The 20,608-nt window shown below is 48.2% G+C and overlaps 1 protein-coding gene across 1 annotated transcript in view; it reads right to left on the bottom strand.

Annotated features, from left to right (window-relative positions):
* Positions 1 to 12,199, bottom strand: part of LOC136587548 (potassium channel subfamily K member 9-like) — a 58,736-nt gene extending 46,537 nt beyond the window's left edge. The window contains exons 1-2 of the mRNA XM_066586200.1: positions 12,011 to 12,199; positions 10,041 to 10,440 (exon numbers count right to left, since the gene is read on the bottom strand). Coding sequence (XP_066442297.1) covers positions 10,041 to 10,371 — 331 coding nt within the window. The 5' untranslated portion in view covers positions 10,372 to 10,440; positions 12,011 to 12,199. The remainder of the gene's footprint in view (positions 1 to 10,040; positions 10,441 to 12,010) is intronic.
* Between the last annotated feature and the right edge of the window lie 8,409 nt (positions 12,200 to 20,608).

The following is a 20,608-nucleotide window of genomic DNA, read 5'->3' as shown; positions in this document are numbered from 1 at the left end:
GGGGGTGCCTATTACTGGGGGGGGCTGCCTATTACTGGGAGGGGGTCCTGCTTATTATGGGGGGGGGGGGCACCTGCTTATTACGGGGTGGGGGGCACCTGCTTATTACTGGGGGTGGGGCACCTGCTTATTACTGAGAGGTGGGGGCTGTCTATTACTGAGGGGGGGGAGATAAATTATATGCTGCCCTATGTGTGTGCTGGGGAGGGGGGGGATAGATTATATACTGCCCTATGTGTGTGCTGCCAGGCGGGGGGGATATATTATACTGCCCTATGTGTGTACTGCCAGGACATTCTAAATGTCATAATTAAATAAGAATGCACTAAACTCCAACCCCCTTCATAGCCCCGCCCCCTATAACCAAAGCCCCGCCCATGTCCCGCCCAACCCTGCAGGGCCTTGTAAAAATGGTCTTGCTTGAAGCCGTTCCCTGGTGCCAAAAAGGTTGGGGACCACTGCTTTAGATAACTGATATATGTTTATTGTGGCCATACACCTTAGATAGAGCTTGGCAAACCTGCCGATTTCAGTAGAAATGGCTGATCATTTAATGTCCATGGTGGCCTCCTGACTCTCCCTCAATGACAGATATAGGAAGAGATAAGAATAGGTCATTTTGATTTCAACGACTTGATTCTTTTGTTCTTGAGAGCTGAGCATGCATGTAAATGGGGCAAAAAGGGGAGAGATAGCTGTCGGCTGAACAAGTCTTTGTATGGGCAGCCTCATGGTAGGCTCTCACGCACTTTTTTGTGGGACTAGAGATGGATTGGAACAGACCTTCAGAGTGGGAGGAGGCAGTAAAATAGTATAGTTCCATGTAGAAACAACATTTTCAGTTTTTCCTCTACGGCTCTCGTACAACCTTGCCTCAGTAATGCGCTCGGCATTTATAAAAAAAAAATGTGATCTTTAGATTTAGCTCAATATTTAAAATCAATGAATGTCTTTTAGCAAGAGAAAAGAGCTGGCGCCCTCCTCCACATGTCTCCTCCACCCCAACCCACTCAGCCGCCACATTTCTGCCACCCCCACATACACACTTGCTTTTCTTCTCTAAACACACAAACACTGTAAAGAACAATAATACCGAACAAAGTCATTGTGAGTGCATACGAGAGGATTTCATCTATACGCCCATTCCAAAAACATCATATGTTATAACCTAATTTACTAGGAAAGGGTCGTATCCTAGGATTCACGGGGCTCGACCAGTGTTGTATGTGAACATGGACTATAAAGATCAAAAACTATTGATAAGACATAAACCGCTATGTGATCTACAGTCTGTATTCAGGCTACTTATGTGCATAACTACCAGCAGTAACTTAAAGGAGTTGTTCCTGTCAGGTTGTGCGACTGGAGTCTGTTGTTCTACAGGGTTCCAGGAGCACACCTTCACAGGTGAGGGATAGTTTAGCTGGCTGGGTGTAGTTTGCTCTTGCCAGCCAATGCCCAGGGTCTGAGCTCATATATATAAATACAGGCCTCTTTCAGTGTCTGTTTGGTGTCCAGGGTGAGCAGTCATGTTTCCTTCTGTGTGGCTTGTGTCCTGTTACCTTGGTGTTGCAGCGTATAATGTGACCTGTGTCCCTTGCTGCTGGATCATGTGTCTCGTTAGAGTACGGACCTCAAAACACGAGGACCCATGATCGCTGGGCTCGCGGCTTAAGTGTCTTGGCCAATTCACAAACTAATCCCTTGTATTTATATTTCAGCTATTCCATCTGCTTTAGCGTGCAGAGATGTTTGGCGTGTTGGCCGTTTGTCCTAGGTTATGGCTGTCCGTGAGTCCAGTCCGCAGTTTGCAGTTCTCAGTCCAGTTGGTGATTCTGCCAGCATGTCCAGTCTCTGTTCGTTTTCGGTCCCATGGTCCTAACCCATGTCTTTGGGTCACGTTCGTGTGGGCCCGGTGCCTATTTGCCTACACGAACAAAACAGTTCCACCATGAAACCTTAACACCCATCCACAGCATAAGGGATAAAAGTATGATCAATGGGGTCCAACATCTGGAGCCCCTACCTAGAACCAAGCCCCCGATTTTCTGCATATGAATGGAGTGATGGTCATACGTAGACAATATGCTGCACTCATCTCTATGGAACTGCTGTGTATTGTCGAGTCCTGCATTCCGCTATCTCCGGCGGCCGTATAGAGATGAATAGAGTCCCAGTGTGTTCATGACCGCATATAAGGAGACTCTCATTCTTATGCCTGGTAAAGGTCTCTTAGGTCGAACCCTGGCCAACCAGACACTTATCACCTTATCATAAGGGTGTATATAACAATTTTCCCATGCGAGTTCTGTCCAATTCTGGGATGTAAAGAACTTCCACAGGAAAAGAACCCGTTCATTTGAGTGGGTTAATTCACACAAGTGATATTTCTCTTGCATTAATTGTCTGAGGGCTAAAACACACGGTTGTGGACGCAACTGTGCTCGGCCGTACGAAGTGTATTTGCACTTGAACATGGGAAGTTTCTTCTCCCTCGCTGGCAGTTCAAACTCAGCGCCAGAGGGCAGGTGTTTGAGAATAATCACGTGACATCAGGGCTGCCCAAACTTTTCCGCATGAAGTAGCGGGAAAGAAAAGGCAGGACCTATCTTTTCCTGGCTGGGAAAGGAGGTGGTGAGTGAAACCACTGAAATCCTATAGAGATCAGTAGCTTCATTTTGTCCCGTTATACTGCCGTGATTATCATCGTCTGAATCCGCCCTGCGCTTGAAAAATCTTGCATGTCCTATTTTTGTGTGATTCTTCTTCAAGAATTACCCATTATTTTCTATGTGAGGTTTAAAAATGTATCGCAATCGTATACCATGGAATTTTCAAGCAATCGTATTTTTAAATGCAAGTTACTATGAGCAAAGAACTAGAAAACCCTTTAAAGGGCTTTTCCACTTTTAGTGTTATTTTCTTACTATATATGTCCATAATCCCATTGATATCAATATAAAGGTATTTATGCCGCCATCTCTAAATGGGTTAAGGCCCCTTTTGCTCACAAACCCATCAATGTGTCCTTGGATTTAACACTGGTAGAATCAAAGAAATTGCAGCATGTTCCATTTTTGGGTGTTCTGCCGGAACGCCTCGCCCATTGCTTGAGGGACATTGCATGGCACTTGCATTCGGTGCGATGTGCCCGCGACTGCATTGGGCCGCGATGTTTCCCACCGAAGTCAATGGGAAACACTTGCGTCCCTGTCACACCAGTAAAAAATGTGCATGAGGATCGCAATTTCACAGTGGTGAAGCGATACGGTTTTTAATGAAGAACAGTTTGCATTACCGTGGAAAACGCAAGTATGAATGTAGCCTAAAAGAACCAATCACTCTAATTAGTGAAACGGGGACTGCTGTGGTGTCCATTTGCTGTCATTCTTGTTCGTTATATTGGGAGTATAGAATAGGTAAAGTCCATGACTGACTCCTAGGGTGATATCATATCGTGATGTTTTCTCGGCAGACTGTTTTTGCAGGGTGGTTTGCCATTGCCTTCCTCAGTCATCTTTTTTCCCCCACCAAGCTCATTTTACCAACCTCGGAAGGATGGAAGGCTGAGTCAGCCTTGAGCCGGCTACCTGAACCATGGGGGGATTGAACCCACAACCTTCAGGTTGTGAGCCTTAGGCCACACGAGGCCTCACACGTAGTCAATTACGCTATTCTATACACCAAATACAGGGTCAGCCATGGAAAAACAGCCCGGCACCACACTGTTATGAAAGCTGTCTAAAAGAATATCTGTCTTGGTTGCCCATAGCAACCAATCACAGCGCAGCTTTTATTTTACCTCAGCAGTGGAAGAAATGAGAGCTGCGCTGTGATTGGTTGCTAGGGGCAACAAGGGCAGATTTTCTTTTAGACAGCTTTCATAACAGTGTGAAGCTGGGCTTGTAGAATGGAAACAAGTGGCACCCTTTGTAAACGGACACTGACGCGGCCTTCATTTCACTAATAACAGTGAACGGCTCAGTTCATTTATAATCAGGGGTTCCGTCACCATTCTGTTCTCAGCAGCTGCGACAGAAACCCTAGACTACATCCTACGGCATAGTGAGAGACGCTGTGGGAATACTCCCTTAGGCTACATTCACATGGGCAAGCACGATACCTGGCCGAGAAATGCGTCCCGATATTACGCTTGCCAACGTGCGTTTTACACGCAGATGCGAGGTGGTTTCATTTAAAAACGCCTCACATCACTTCTGTAAAAAAGCAATCCTCAGGCACGTGGTTCACGGGCGTCGGGGGATCACAAGTGTTTCCTATTGATTTGAATGGGAAGCATCACATCACATCGCACGGCCTAAGTGTCAAAAAATAGGACATGCCGCGATTTTAAACCTCGCAGCATCGCTGTAAGGGGGAAGAAAAAAAATCAATCATGTGAATAACGCCATTCAAAAGAATGGAATTAATATTCACACGGGTTTCGTGCAAACACACAAAACTCTTGCGAGATTCTCGCTTGTGTGCGTGTAGCCTCACTCCAAGGGAAGACGGAGAATTGAGACTTTGCGTAATATGGAGATCTCTCCAATTTTATAAGATGTATCTGGAGTAGTGCCATGCAGAAATCTTAGAGGTCCTCATTAAGGCTTGTGACACCAAGCTAGCAAGGATGAGCTGTGATCTGCAGGAGAATAAAGTGTTCAGTTTGTTACGTTCGTCCTGGACGGCTGTCAAAACCATGTGGAGATTTGGCACTGGGGCAGTCAGGACAGGCATATTAGCTTGCTACACAGGTGGCTAGACGCAGGAGCAAGGGGTAGTGATCAGAAATGAGAGGTAACAATCAGAGCGGGGCACTCTGAACCCCTTTGACAGAATGCACCTCACAGCAGAGCACCCGTCCCGAAAGGGACGACCCCACTACTTTCATGAGAACAGGTCCAAGGTCAGAGGGGAACCAGAGTACAGAACACCAGGGACAACGGGGACTGACAGTAAATAAAAAACGAGAACACAAAATGCAGGACAAACCAGAACACCGGAGACAGACAGAACTGAGCAAGCTGGCTTGATCAGGAACACTGCAAAATAACCGGCAACTCCCAGCCAGGAAGAGCTGGGTTATATAGGAAAAAGGGAGAAGCTGATTGGCTGACAGAACTATCCAACACCAGCCACACCTCAGGACTAAATAACCTGAACTAGTAAGCACAGGAGATATTAACCCTGGCTAGTCATAATAGAACTTACAGTAGCAAAGGTATGCTGGCTGAGGCTAGACAGTGTGCTGGCTGCAACGTGACACAATTCCTCTACAGCGCCTCCACAGAAAAGATGAAGCATTACATGGTTTCTGGGTGAGAGAGATCAATATAGCATGGAAAAGTTGAGTCCTGCAGAATGAGGGACCCCCTCAGAATGGCCCTAAGGTTAGGATGAAAAAGAAATGACCAAAATGGTCTTTTACATGTCTAGAAAAAGAGAGGCAAAGGTTACAGTATTTTTCTGGCCAAATCCTATTGACGACCTATCCTCATGATAGGTCATCAATAATCACCGGGGGTCCGCCATTCAAGTCCCCGACCATCAGCTGATTGTCCGGCCCTGCAGCACTGACGTCATCAACAGGGCAGGAGATGGAAAGGTCACAGATGCCTTCACTCCAATTGAAATTAATGGGAGCTGAAGCCTCCTACTACTAACCGCTGGTACTTCCAGATCCAACACTGGGGTCGGACGCAGAAGGGTAATAGAAAGCAGCGCTCCAAAGATTTCAATGAGGGTGAAGCCATTGATGACACTTCCGCCTCTGAAGACAACATGCAGCCTTGTGGCACTGACAGCGGTCCACCGGACAATCAGCTGATTGCCAGGAATCCCGAATGGTGGGTCCTTAGCAATTAACTATGACCTACCCTGAGGATACATCATCAATAGGATTTGCATGAAAAACCCCTTTAATACTACGTATATAGTGACATGTAGAGATGCGGATGCAGGCTGGTAAAACAGCATCAGGCAGCACTGGGCCAACATTCAGAAGCCGCACATTTACCGAAATATACCACATAAATGTTTCATCCTTCAGAGGTTACAATAAGAGGAGCCGGCTTATTGGACTTTAAAGAAGCCGTCTGTTTCCATGGTCACCTTGATTTTATCCTGCAAAAACGTGAACATCATTTCACCCAGATTTTTTTTTTTAGGTTTTCTCCTCTGCTGAACAAAACAAGATGGTGAAGAAGGACGTGTTCTGATTTATCAATGCACGGAGCCCATGCTCCACTTCTTCTGACGCCAAAGGCCTGAATTATCAAAGCACTTCGTCGGTTTTTTGACGTATCAAAGTGGTAATATTGGCTTGTGTTATTTTGCGCAAAAAAAAATTTGTAACTTTTTAGCTTTTTTTCCTGTTATGCCATTTTGGAAAAAGAGGGCAGGCCTTAGCAGAAGGAGGTGTGGCCTCCTGCATTCCAACAATTTTCCCATAATTTATGACGGAAATTGGTGTAAATTATGGCGCAAATATAAGCCAGCTCTAATTTAATTTCTAGTGCTCAGAGTGTTGCAAGATGCAGCTAATTAATTGGAGGTGTGCACCTCTTGATAAGTTTGGCGCATTGTATTGCAGCACAGTTAATATCAAAATGGAAATGCCTGTCTTAAAAAATCAGGGAAAAGAGGGGTGCGGTGAGCTTAAAGGGGCCCTCCTGGACTTTTCCTCTGGATGATGTAGTCTCAGCGTAGGTCATCAATAGTTGATTGCAAGGAAGGGAGAATCAAGGAGGAACCCCGGCGAGCTGAACGGATGAAGCCGTTAGCGGGATGAAGTAGAGAATCCTTTATTGGGCAACGCATTTCAGCACTGAATTAAGTCTTCATCTGGTCACGATTACAACATACAGGTGACTTGTTTAAATGGATTGAAAAAGTGCGTGTAACGATGGCGTGACGTCACACGTCCCACCCAATGTATACACATCCCATTTTATGAAAGGTCCGAGGTGGCGGCTGCTGACCGGCGCAGTGGTCTGCTGTGCTGCAATCCCCACGAATCCAGGTAAGAACTCCTACTCAGTTGCTTCTCCAATACCCGGCACATTGTTGAACTTTTTTCCCTCTAATTCCAGATCAGTATTAGATTGGTGGAGTTACACCACTTGGGATCCCTGCCAATCAGCTGATTCCCAGCGCTGCTTTCCGAACGGACAGACTGGAAGGAGACAGTGCTGCGTGTATTGCAGTTGTCAGGTGTGGTACTGCAGGCACAGTTCCCAGTAAATTCAATGGAAGCTGCGCCTGCAGTATACAACTGGGCCACTGCAATGTTGACAGCGCTATCTGCCTCCAGCAATGTCCACATTTACAGCGGGCTCAGGGATTAGCCTACTGGCGGTAATCCCAAATTGCAGACTTACGCCGATTAAAAGGCCACTCTGGCGAAAACACATTTTTCCATCCCTACTCCCCCCCCTCACCTGATTGCCTGTCACACCCTGGAGGTCTCCTCTGTTTATGCAGTCACTTCCATGCAGTGCAGACCCCTGTCTGATGCTTATCAGGCCCCATCTTGAGACTGAATAACAGTTTCACGTGATGAATCAGCAAATTATTAGCTGAGGCTATGCCATTTTTGCCTGTTGGGGGGGGGGGGGTAGTTCAATTATCATTACCTTCTATATTCACCTAAATAAGCTACAGACCATAAGCGTACAGTCAGGAGGATGAGCTGTTATCTCCTCTATTATAACTGTGTTACAGTATCTGTCTGATAATCATCAGTAACTGTGATAGGAAAGTCTGTGCCTCTTCTGGGCAGTTTCTGTGGTAGGTGCATGTAACAGCATCACACACTGAGAATACATAACTCTAAGTAGATCTGAGCTGGCTAGAACTGCGATCACATGACCAACTGAGGAAAAAGAGGCCAGGAGGTTCAGACAGAAAGAAGTAACTAACTGAGGTAACACCAGCCCACTTATATATACTGAGGGCTAGCTATATAATGAATGAATAATTAAATCACTGGAGTGGCCCTTTAACTATTGACGACCTATCCTAACGACAGGTCATCAATAGTAAAAACCTTAGAGAAACCCTTTAACTCATTTGCACCCTCCCTGAATATGGAACCAGGGGTGCAGTTATAGGGAAGCACTTGGGCCTTAGTAAGTTCCGACTCTACCACACAAGACAAGTATTATAAATGGCACGTGGGGCTCAGGTGCTACAAGTGACGTCTCCGTCTGGACCGCTCTGCACAGCGCATATAAAGTACATCAAAGCTCCACGTTTTGAGCTGCTTTGGTACAGAATATGAGAAAACTGCTTAACCCTTTCCTGTCACACATAAGGCTATACACGTTCTAAACGCACATATCCCACGCAGTTAGGATGTGTATAAATGTCCACAGCATATGCTGTGTATGCAGCGGGCATCGGGAGGCGAGCCCTCTCCATAAGCGGTGGGTATCGGCTGTGTTTGACAGCTGACACCGGTTCGCAAAAACCGCGATTGGAGATAACTCCAATTGTAGTTATTAACCCTTTACATACTACTGTCAATTCTGACAGCAGCATTTAAATGTCCCGAACAGCCGGCAATAAGATCACTAGGTTGCCCATTAAAACGTGCCTGTGGCATCTATTTAATAGGTAACCTGCTGTAGAGTATAATGCAGTACCATGGTATTGCGTTGCACTGTATAAACGATGAAATGATCACAAGTTCAAGGCAACTAAGGTAAAAAAAAAAAAGTTAAAATAGCTAAAAGAATTTTTAACTATTACAAAAACATATTAAAAGTAAAAAAAAAAACAAAAAACCTAACCCTAACTTTTCCCAGCTGATGTATCAGAAATATGTAAGACATGTAAAAATTAGTATTGCTCTATCGGTAAAGGCTCAATTTATTAAAACATCACATTACTAGTCCTGCACGGTGAACGCCGTCAGATAAAAATATGCAATGCCGGAATTGCGCTTTTTTGGTCACCCCCTCCAAGAAAAAATATAATATAAAAAGTTGTATGAACCCCAAAATGTTGCCAATAAAAACTACAAGTCGCCCCGCAAAAATGAGCGCTCACACAGTTCTATCGGAACTGGAAAAATAAAAAAGGTAGGATTTTTGGAAAGCCGGAATGCCAGAAGTGCAGAATGTGACCTGAACTCAGCAGCATCAATGACCCTTGGTCGTTAAAGGGTTAAACAACAGTCTCACACCCCCACAATAACATTTTGTTAGCAGGAGACTCATAGTGACCCTCAGAGGTGCCGAGAACCAGGTAGATTTGCTGCAGCTTAATATGGAATTACCATTTAAGCAATTTCCTTGCCTAATTTTAAAGGTCCATTACTGGGATTGGCGCTAAACCCCTCAGGTTATTCAGCATGTTCTATGATTTGCGAAGCGCAGAAATAAGTATAGCGGCTGCAGTCGCCAATCATTTCACGGGCTTTCAGTTCAGAAGCTTCATCAGGTAAAAAGCTTTTCAGGCCGAAAAGCAAAATCTGTATTATGTAATTCCGTGTGCAATCAGCCTGAAAAGTCTGGAATTTTCCTCTTCAAGGTGTAATGCAACATTTATTACAAGGGATCTATCAGCGGATTTACATAGGACTGCAAGTAAGTATACCGAGTTATCAGAGTTCTTAAAGGGATCCGTTAAAGGGAACGGATCACCAGGGTTTTAGGACCTAAACTTAGGAGGTGTTGGCCATAGTCCATTGTCAGGTATGCACATCCGAAGTTCTCCCGAAACTTCTCTCTAAACAGCGCATGCGCCACAGAAGGTGAAAGTCCGGGGGAATCCACGCACCAACATGGAGGCGGAGGACTTAAATCCGGCCAAACTCATATGTTGGGAAACTTTGGATGGTGCATATAGAAAAACAGAAAGGTACTGGACTATAAAAATCACTTTGCCAACCCCTCCTTTGCACGGCTACTAAAACCGTGGCGACGGGTTCCTTTTAAACAGGTTCCCTTTAAATGACATATTCAGCTCTGCTACATCTGAATGCTGCGCTCCTGCTAGAATGAAAGAAAACACGTGGCAGCGCCAACTCTTACCTATTGTAGTAATTACTGTAATAGCAAAATAAAAGGAGCCAGCAAATTTCCACTGCTTGCCTGCTCGGTGGGGCTCGGACTGCAGGACCACGCGCTCGATCTCCCGGTAGTCCTCCTCCGTAAAGTGGTATTTCTTCTTCAGGTCCGTCCTCTTTTCCTCCAAGATCCTCTTTCTGGAACTTTCAGATTCGGATTCCAGGGCATCAAACACAGCGGCACCCACCAAGAGGTAGGAGAACATGCAGAGGATGAGGGACAGCGTCCGGATGTTCTGCTTCTTCATTTTCTGTAGGAAGTGCGACAATCCGGACTTGAACATCAAACTAGACATTCGCTCACAGGACGCCCTGCGACTGATCACATCCTACTGCCAGGCTATGCCACGAGCCAGCGGCGGCACCTAGAAGAAGAGACAAAGGCTGGGCAGTCAGTATCACGCAGCAGACGGATTACTGCTCTCATGGTGTAGCAGAGACGAATTTGTCATCGCGCACGGGAATCACATCCACGCAGGGGGTTTAGGGATCGCTTCATCCGCTGCTTCCTGCCTTTAATGGATCCCGTTATTTGTAATGAAGCAGATGGCAAAACGGAATTAGAACGCAACTAAGTGGAAAACGAATGTTCCGTTTTTTTTTAACAGGTCTGTCCAAAAAAACGGACCATTTCTATCATTCGCTTTCTAACCGATCGGTTTTGTCTTTTGTTTTCCCTCTCTTCTAAGGCCGAATTCACGCGACCGTATTTGTGCGCAGTGAACAGAACTCATTCATTTTAACGGGGTCATTCGCAAACGCGTATTTTGCGTGCGCAAGTCCGTCACGCAAAAAAATCCACAGCATGTTCTATCTTCCTGCGCATTTGTGCAGTGAAATAGGACATGGGACTAATTAGGCTAATTAGCCATCTCAATTTACGGGAACCATAAAAATAAAAAATAAAAATCACAGCTGCACGCGCACATACGCAATTTCTGATGTGCAAAGATGTGGCGCAAATGTGCACACGCTCGTGTGAGTCGGTCCTGAGGGAGCGGTCACTTACAGCTGATTGGCTGCAGATTTCACTCTTTCATTTGAACTCAGTTGAAAGGGTTAAATCTGCTGCAGAACGAGCGCCATTCACTCCAGTCCTATGCAAAACCGCGGGCAGCGCTCTCAGCTCTGCTACATTTGTATCCACTTTAACGAATACTTCGGGCATTTAATTAATTGCTCTACAGAATAAAATACCCCGCCGGAGCGTCTGCGCTGCTATACGGTCGTCCATGTCCAAAAAAAGGATGAAAACGTAGCGTTTCACGGATCCGTACGCTATAAACATTGCAGTGCGTGGAAAACGGACGCAAAAATACAATTCTATACGTTTTTGTGACGGAGGGGAAAAAAAAGTGCAGAACTGCAAAACTTTAGTTAGAAAAAAAAAGTTTACGGTAAAAAAAACAAAAAAAAAACGGACACGAGTTACATATAGAAGACGAATCAAAAAAAGCGCGCCATGCGTTTTGAAAACGGAAACGTATGCCCTAGAATGAACGCGTTTTTACACGCACACTGAAACGTCCGTGAAAGTACACAGTACGGACGTTGCCTACTTCCGAGAATGTATACGGGGGCGGCTCGGTCTCCGTATACGGGCGCCAAGACATACATAGTGATAGCGATGCAAGCAATTAACCCCCTTTATGCCGTGCACCTGTTGGGGGATGCTGGTAGGATAATGCAGGACTGCTGGGACCTGTAGTGCAGCATGGATTTCATATAACCTGCTGGGACCTGTAGTGCAGCAGACATGGATCTCATATAACCCTTACTATTGCTAAGGCCCCTGCCCTTTACTTGGGGAATTGTTAGTTAAGCAATTGCCTGTTCTATTAGTGACTGGCACAGCAGTGTGACCTTGGGCAAGAAACTTTCCATAAGCTGGCATTCCCCCCATGGGGTGGCTCGGTCTGTGTGGCAGCAGCTCACCTCCGCTGTCCGGGCGCTGGACGTCCGTCTCCCGCAGTCGGCAGCATCCTCAGCACCTAGGAAGCCTCCATGAGTGTGGGTCATACCATTATCTCGTCCCCCCCTGCGCACCTGACGCCCGCAGCCACTCCTGAGCAGGCCGGGAGGGGGCGCCCCTAGAAGAGGCGGCAGCGCTGACTGCTCTCCATCACTCCCTGGTGCCTTTTGAACTGGCCCGCGACAGGCTGCTGTCTCAGCACTTGAGGCGTCACTGCGCACGCGCAGCGCTTTAACCCTTGCCGGGGAGGAGGAGGGGGGTGCAGCATCCCCTTGGAGATGTTCCATAGCAACAGAGATTTCCTCCCACTTAGCAACGTGTATACTGAGTGATGGTGGCGCACAGGGGCGGCTCGGTGCTCACATTACTTCGCACACAGTTTTTTTGGGTGGTGTTTTTTGAGGCTTGTAAAAAAAAAAAAACATACCAGGAATTTCATGTATTTTTTGGCAACAGTTTTTTTTTCGCATGCCTTATGTTTTTAGTCACGTGCATTTTTTTCAGACCACTTTTTCTTTTATTTGAGGAAATGCAGCAAAAAGTGAGAACAAATGCCTCAAAAAAAACTTTTTTGTTCTTTTAAATAACTTCGGATCAAGCTAGAAATAATATCTAAAAACAATTTTAAAAAGTATCAGATTATAAACACCTTACGGCCGGGCTCAGACACGCGTGTGCAGTGACATGCATTTCCGCTACATGTAAACATGCTCTTAAGGGGTATGGCCATCTACCGTTGCTATGGTTACCAGCCGGAGCCTACGGACTTCCCATAGCTCTCATTGAAGTGAATAGGAGCTACGGAAGCCACATTGGCGCAGCCCGCTGCGCTCTTTCCGTAGCTCCCCTTCACTACTATAGGGCTACAGAACAGCGCTGGGCTGTTTCTGATGGGTGGTGAGGAACAGACGGCCAAGTTTTCCCATTTGGCCACGAGAAGGTGAAATGGGAGTATCCATTTAAAGGCACGCCCCTTTTTCTTGTATTTTTGTTTTTTTCCTCCCAACTTTCAAAAAATCATATCATAAGTCGTGTTTTTCAGTCAGTCCAGCTGTCTGACGGCTCGTTTTTTGCGGGACGAGTTGTGTTTTTTAGTGGTACTATTTATTGTGTCCTATAATCTACTGGAAAACTTTTAAACATCTTTTAGTGGAGTGAAATGTAAAAAAAAGTATAGATCTGCCATCTTTGGGTAGGTGTCTTCTTTTTAAGGCTTACGCAGTACTTCAAAGATGACTCCATTACTTTATTTTGAGGGTCAGTGCGATTACAACAATATCAAACTTCTATAGGTTTTTGTTGCGTTGCTTTTTAAAAATAAATTTTTTTATTTAATACTATATAATAAAAACTTTTTTTCTGCCACTGTCATAACTTTTTTTACTTTCTATTGGCAGTTGTGTGAGGGCTCATTTTTTGCAGGACATGCTGTAGTTTCTATTGGTATGATGTTGGAGTGCATATGGCTTTTGGATCACTTTTTATTGCCTTTTTTCTTGCAGTTGGGGCGACCAAAATTCTGGAGTTGTGCATTTTTTTCCTGGCGATATTCACCATGCGGGATGAGTAATGCATTACTTTGACAGCTTGGACTTTTACAGATGTAGCAATACCAAATATGTTATTTTCTGTTTTGATTTTTTTTACTATAAATATGTAAAATGTTTTTTAAACTTTTTATCCTTTCCAATCCACTGTCTGACCTCTGAAGACATTATGATTTAGGGCTGTACAGCTCCGATGTTTGAAGACGTCCGTCGGGGTTCTCTTACTGTATACTGCCAGCCTCTCTGCTGTCGGAGCCTATCCAACGTGTCACCTCATGCAGTACTGGCTTTAGCCAGCAGATAGCGCCATTGTATAACGGCAGAAAAAGAGTAAGCCCCCTAGGAAAACCAGGATACAAATTGGATTGGAAAGGGTTAATATTAGAGATGAGCGAACGTACTCGTCCGAGCTTGATACTCGTTCGAGTATTAGCGTGTTCGAGATGCTCGTTACTAGAGGCGAGCACCACGCGATGTTCGAGTTACTTTCACTTTCATCTCTGAGACGTTAGCGCGCTTTTCTGGCCAATAGAAAGACAGGGAAGGCATTACAACTTCCCCCTGCGACGTTCAAGCCCTATACCACCCCCCTGCAGTGAGTGGCTGGCGAGATCAGGTGTCACCCGAGTATATAAATCGGCCCCTCCCGCGGCTCGCCACAGATGCATTCTGACATAGTTCAGAGAAAGTGCTGTCTTGCTGGAGTTGCTATAGGGAGAGTGTTAGGAGTTATTTTAGGCTTCAAGAACCCCAACGGTCCTTCTTAGGGCCACATCTGACCGTGTGCAGTACTGTTGAGGCTGCTTTTTGCAGTGTTGCACATTTTTTTTTTTTTTTGTATATCGGCCGTGCAGAGCATTGCGTCCTGCAGTAATTTTACATAGTATAGGGCCAGTAGTGCTGAGGCAGGGACAGTGAAAAAGGTGAAAGACGTATACTGTCTATATAGGCAGTGGGCTTTTCCAAAAAAATTTGGGAAAAAACATTCTATTTGGGCTGCCTGTGACCGTCCTGAGTGTACTGCGTCTCTGCTGGGGGTAGTTGTCCTAATTAATACGCAGCCAGCTAAGTGTTACAGCAGGCTTGCGCAAAATTCTTTCCTGGCTCTGCGTTGGCCGTTACATCACCGCTGTCATCCTGTCCAGAGGGAAACAGTCTGCAGTAATTTTACATAGTCCAGGGCCAGTAGTGGTGAGGCAGGGACAGTGAAAGAGATATAGTGTCTATATAGGCAGTGGGCTTTTCCAAAAAAATTTGGGAAAAAACTTTCTATTTGGGCTGCCTGTGACCGTCCTCAGTGTACTGCGTCTGTGCTGGGGGTAGTAGTCCTAATTAATACGCAGCCAGCTAAGTGTTACAGCAGGCTTGCGCGAAATTCTTTCCTGGCTCTGCTGTGCGCTCCGTAAGCGAAGTCAGCCTCCAACCACAGGCCAATAAGCGGCACATTTAATTACAGCGTTCTGTTTCTGCACTACTGGTAATACCCCATGCTGAGGGGTAGGGGTAGGCCTAGAGGACGTGGACATGGACGCGGGCGAGGACGCGGAGGCCCAAGTCAGGGTGTGGGCACAGGCCGAGCTCCTGATCCAGGTGTATTGCAGCCGACTGCTGCGGGATTAGGAGAGAGGCATGTTTCTGGCGTCCCCACATTCATCTCACAATTAATGGGTCCACGCGGTAGACCTTTATTAGAAAATGAGCAGTGTGAGCAGGTCCTGTCGTGGATGGCAGAAAGTGCATCCAGCAATCTATCGACCACCCAGAGTTCTGCGCCGTCCACTGCTGCAACTCTGAATCCTCTGGCTGCTGCTCCTCCTTCCTCCCAGCCTCCTCACTCCATTACAATGACACATTCTGAGGAGCAGGCAGACTCCCAGGAACTGTTCTCGGGCCCCTGCCCAGAATGGGCAGCAATGGTTCCGAATCCTCTCCCACTGGAGGAGTTTGTCGTGACCGATGCCCAACCTTTGGAAAGTTCCCGGGGTCCGGGGGATGAGGCTGGGGACTTCCGGCAACTGCCTCAAGGGCTTTCAGTGGGTCAGGAGGACGATGACGATGAGACACAGTTGTCTATCACTCAGGTAGTAGTAATTGGAGTAAGTCCGAGGGAGGAGCGCACAGAGGATTCGGAGGAAGAGCAGCAGGACGATGAGGTGACTGACCCCACCTGATTTGCTAAGCCTACTGAGGACAGGTCTTCAGAGGGGGAGGCAAGTGCAGCAGCAGGGCAGGTTGGAAAAGGCAGTGCGGTGGCCAGGGGTAGAGGCAGGGCCAGACCGAATAATCCACCAACTGTTTCCCAAAGCGCCCCCTCGCGCCATGCCACCCTGCAGAGGCCGAGGTGCTCAAAGGTCTGGCAGTTTTTCACTGAGAGTGCAGACGACCGACGAACAGCGGTGTGCAACCTTTGTCGCGCCAAGATCAGCCGGGGAGCCACCACCACCAGCATGCGCAGACATATGATGGCCAAGCACCCCACAAGGTGGGATGAAGGCCGTTCACCGCCTCCGGTTTGCACCGCTGCCTCTCCCCCTGTGCCCCAACCTGCCACTGAGATCCAACCCCCCCTCTTAGGACACAGGCACTACTGTCTCCTGGCCTGCACCCACACCCTCACCTCCGCTGTCCTCGGCCCCATCCACCAATGTCTCTCAGCGCACCGTCCAGCCGTCGCTAGCGCAAGTGTTGGAGCGCAAGCGCAAGTACGCCGCCACGCACCCGCACGCTCAAGCGTCAAACGTGCACATAGCCAAATTTATCAGCCTGGAGATGCTGCCGTATAGGGTTGTGGAAACGGAGGTTTTCAAAGGTATGATGGTGGCGGCCCCGCGCTACTCAGTTCCCAGTCGCCACTACTTTTCCTGATGTGCCGTCCCAGCCCTGCACGACCACGTCTCCCGCAACATTGTACGCGCCCTCACCAACGCGGTTACTGCCAAGGTCCGCTTAACAACGGACACGTGGACAAGCACAGGCGGGCAGGGCCACTATATCTCCCTGACGGCACATTGGGTGAATTTAGTGGAGGCTGGGACAGAGTCAGAGCCTGGGACCGCTCACGTCCTACCCACCCCCAGAATTGCGGGCCCCAGCTCGGTGGTGGTATCTGCGGCGGTGTATGCTTCCTCCACTAAACCACCCTCCTCCTCCTCCTCCTACGCAACCTCTGTCTCGCAATCAAGATGTGTCAGCAGCAGCACGTCGCCAGCAGTCGGTGTCGCGCAGCACGGCAGCACAGCGGTGGGCAAGCGTCAGCAGGCCGTGCTGAAACTACTCAGCTTAGGAGAGAAGAGGCACACGGCCCACGAACTGCTGCAGGGTCTGACAGAGCAGACCGACCGCTGGCTTGCGCCGCTGAGCCTCTAACCGGGCATGGTCCTGTGTGACAACGGCCGTAACCTGGTGGCGGCTCTGCAGCTCGGCAGCCTCACGCACGTGCCATGCCTGGCCCACGTCTTTAATTTGGTGGTTCAGCGCTTTCTGAAAAGCTACCCACGCTTGTCAGACCTGCTCGGAAAGGTGCGCCGGCTCTGCGCACATTTCCGCAAGTCCCACACGGACGCTGCCACCCTGCGCACTCTGCAACATCGGTTTAATCTGCCAGTGCACCGACTGCTGTGCGACGTGCCCACACGGTGGAACTCTACGCTCCACATGTTGGTCAGGCTCTATGAGCAGCGTAGAGCTATAGTGGAATACCAACTCCAACATGGGCGGCGCAGTGGGAGTCAGCCTCCTCAATTCTTTACAGAAGAGTGGGCCTGGTTGGCAGACATCTGCCAGGTCCTTGGAAACTTTGAGGAGTCTACCCAGATGGTGAGCGGCGATGCTGCAATCATTAGCATCACCATTCCTCTGCTATGCCTCTTGAGAAGTTTCCTGCAAAGCATAAAGGCAGACGCTTTGCGCTCGGAAACGGAGGCGGGGGAAGACAGTATGTCGCTGGATAGTCAGAGCACCCTCCTGTCTATATCTCAGCGCGTTGAGGAGGAGGAGCATGAGGAGGATGAGGAGGAGGGGGAAGAGACAGCTTGGCCAACTGCTGAGGGTACCCATGCTGCTTGCCTGTCATCCTTTCAACGTGTATGGCCTGAGGAGGAGGAGGAGGATCCTGAAAGTGATCTTCCTAGTAAAGACAGCCATGTGTTGCGTACAGGTACCCTGGCACACATGGCTGACTTCATGTTAGGATGCCTTTCTCGTGACCCTCGAGTTACACGCATTCTGGCCACTACGGATTACTGGGTGTACACACTGCTCGACCCACGGTATAAGGAGAACCTTTCTACTCTCATACCCGAAGAGGAAAGGGGTTCGAGAGTGATGCTATACCACAGGACCCTGGCGGACAAACTGATGGTAAAATTCCCATCCGACAGCGCTAGTGGCCGAAGGCGCAGTTCCGAGGGCCAGGTAGCAGGGGAGGCGCGGAGATCAGGCAGCATGTACAGCACAGGCAGGGGAACACTCTCTAAGGCCTTTGACAGCTTCCTGACTCCCCAGCAAGACTGTGTCACCGCTCACCAGTCAAGGCTGAGTCGGCGGGAGCACTGTAAAAGGATGGTGAGGGAGTACGTAGCCGATCGCACGACCGTCCTCCGTGACGCCTCTGCCCCCTACACTACTGGGTGTCGAAGCTGGACACGTAGCCTGAACTCGCGCTGTATGCCCTGGAGGTGCTTGCTTGTCCTGCGGCTAGCGTCTTGTCAGAGAGGGTGTTTAGTGCGGCTGGGGGAATCATCACGGATAAGCGTACCCGCCTGTCAACAGACAGTGCCGACAGGCTTACACTCATCAAGATGAACAAAGCCTGGATTTCCCCAGACTTCTCTTCTCCACCAGCGGACAGCAGCGATACCTAAACAATACGTAGGCTGCACCCGCGGATGGAAGCATCGTTCTCTATCACCATCAAAAACGGGGACCTTTTAGCTTCATCAATCTGTGTATTCTATTCATCCTCCTCCTCTTGCTCCTCCTCCTGCTCCCTCACGTAATCACGCAGAACGGGCAATTTTTCTTAGGCCGACAAGGCTCAGTCATATAATTTTTGTAAACAATTTTTATACGTTTCAATGCTCATTAAAGCGTTGAAACTTGCACCTGAACCAATTTTTATTTTAACTGGGCTGCCTCCAGGCCTAGTTACAAATTAAGCCACATTAACCAAAGCGATTAATGGGTTTCACCTGCCCTCTTGGTTGGACATGGGCAATTTTTCTGAGGTACATTAGTACTGTTGGTACACCAATTTTTTTGGGCCCTCGCCTACAGTGTAATCCAATTAATTTTTTGCCCACCTGCATTAAAGCTGACGTTACAATAGCTGTGCTGGGCACTGCAATGGGATATATTTATGTACCGCCGGTGGCTTCCTGGGACCCACCCATGCTGTCGGTCCACATGGACTTCCCATTAGGGAGATGTACGTGCCTGTGTATACTTATAAAAAACTCGAGCCTGACTGGGGCATGCAGTTTGGGCTGAAGCCCACCTGTATTTAATCAGACGTTAGCTCTGCTGTCCAGGGCACTGCAATGGGATACATTTTTGTACCGCCAGTGGGTTCCAGGGAGCCACCCATGCTGTCGGTCCACACGGACCTCACATTAGGGAGTTGTACCTGCCTGTGTCTATGTATTAAAAACCCCGGTCTGACTGGGGCATGCAGTGTGGGCCGAAGCCCACCTGTATTTTATCTGACGTTACCTCAGCTGTGCAGGGCAATGCAATGGGATATATTTATGTACCGCCGGTGGGTTCCAGGGAGCCACCCATGCTGTCGGTCCACACGGATTTGTAACTGCATGTGTCCACTTCTAAAGAACCCCAGTCTGACTGGGGCATGCAGTGTGGGCCGATGCCCACCTGCAAAAAACATGACATTACCTCAGCTGTGATGGGCACTGCAATGGGATATATTTATGTACCGCCAGTGGGTTCCAGGGAGCCACCCATGCTGTGGGTCCACAGGGAGTTGTAACTGCATGTGTCTACTTCTAAAGAACCCCAGTCTGACTGGGGCATGCAGTGTGGGCCGAACCCCACCTGCATTTAACATGACATTACCTCAGCTGTGATGGGCAATGCAATGGGATATATTTATGTACCGCCGGTGGCTTCCTGGCACCCACCCATACTGTCGGTCCACATGGAGTTGTAACTGCATGTGTCCACTTCTAAAGAACCCCAGTCAGACTGGGGCATGCAGTGTGGGCCGAAGCCCACCTGCATTTAACATGACATTACCTCAGCTGTGATGGGCACTGCAATGGGATACATTTATGTACAGCCAGTGGGTTCCAGGAAGCCACCCATGCTGTGGGTGCACACGGAATTCCCATTGCGGAGTTGTACCTGCCTGTGACTATTTATAAAAAACCGCGGTCTGATTGGGGCATGCAGACACCTTGACAGAATGAATAGTGTGTGCCACATAGGTTCCCCATTGCTATGCCCACGTGTGCAGCTCCTGATGGAGGTGGCACAGGATTGGATTTCTCATTGCTTCTGTACAGCATTGTGGGCTATCGCCCCGCCCCTTTTAAAGAGGGTCGCTGCCTAGCCGTGCCAACCCTCTGCAGTGTGTGCCTGCGGTTCCTCCTCATGGCAGATGCACTTATAAATAGACATGAGGGTGGTGTGGCTATGAGGCCAGCGTGTGGCATGAGTGCAGCTGAAGGCTGCGCAGGGACACTTTGGTGTGCGCTGTGGACACTGGGTCGTGCGGGGGGGGGGTTGGGCAGCATGTAACCCAGGAGAAGTGGCAGCGGAGTGTCATGCAGGCAGTGATTGTGCTTTGTTGGAGGGAGTGTGGTGCTTAGCTAAGGTATGCATTGCTAATGAGGGCTTTTCAGAAGTAAAAATTGTTGGGAGGGGGGGGGCCCACTTTTACCGCTATTGTGGCTTAATAGTGGGACCTGGGAACTTGAGATGCAGCCCAACATGTAGCCCCTCGCCTGCCCTATCCGTTGCTGTGTCGTTCCCATCACTTTCTTGAATTGCCCAGATTTT

The sequence above is a fragment of the Eleutherodactylus coqui genome, chromosome 13 (assembly GCF_035609145.1).
Source record: "Eleutherodactylus coqui strain aEleCoq1 chromosome 13, aEleCoq1.hap1, whole genome shotgun sequence".
Taxonomy (NCBI): domain Eukaryota; kingdom Metazoa; phylum Chordata; class Amphibia; order Anura; family Eleutherodactylidae; genus Eleutherodactylus; species Eleutherodactylus coqui.
This window is presented reverse-complemented; position numbering and strand designations above follow the sequence as displayed.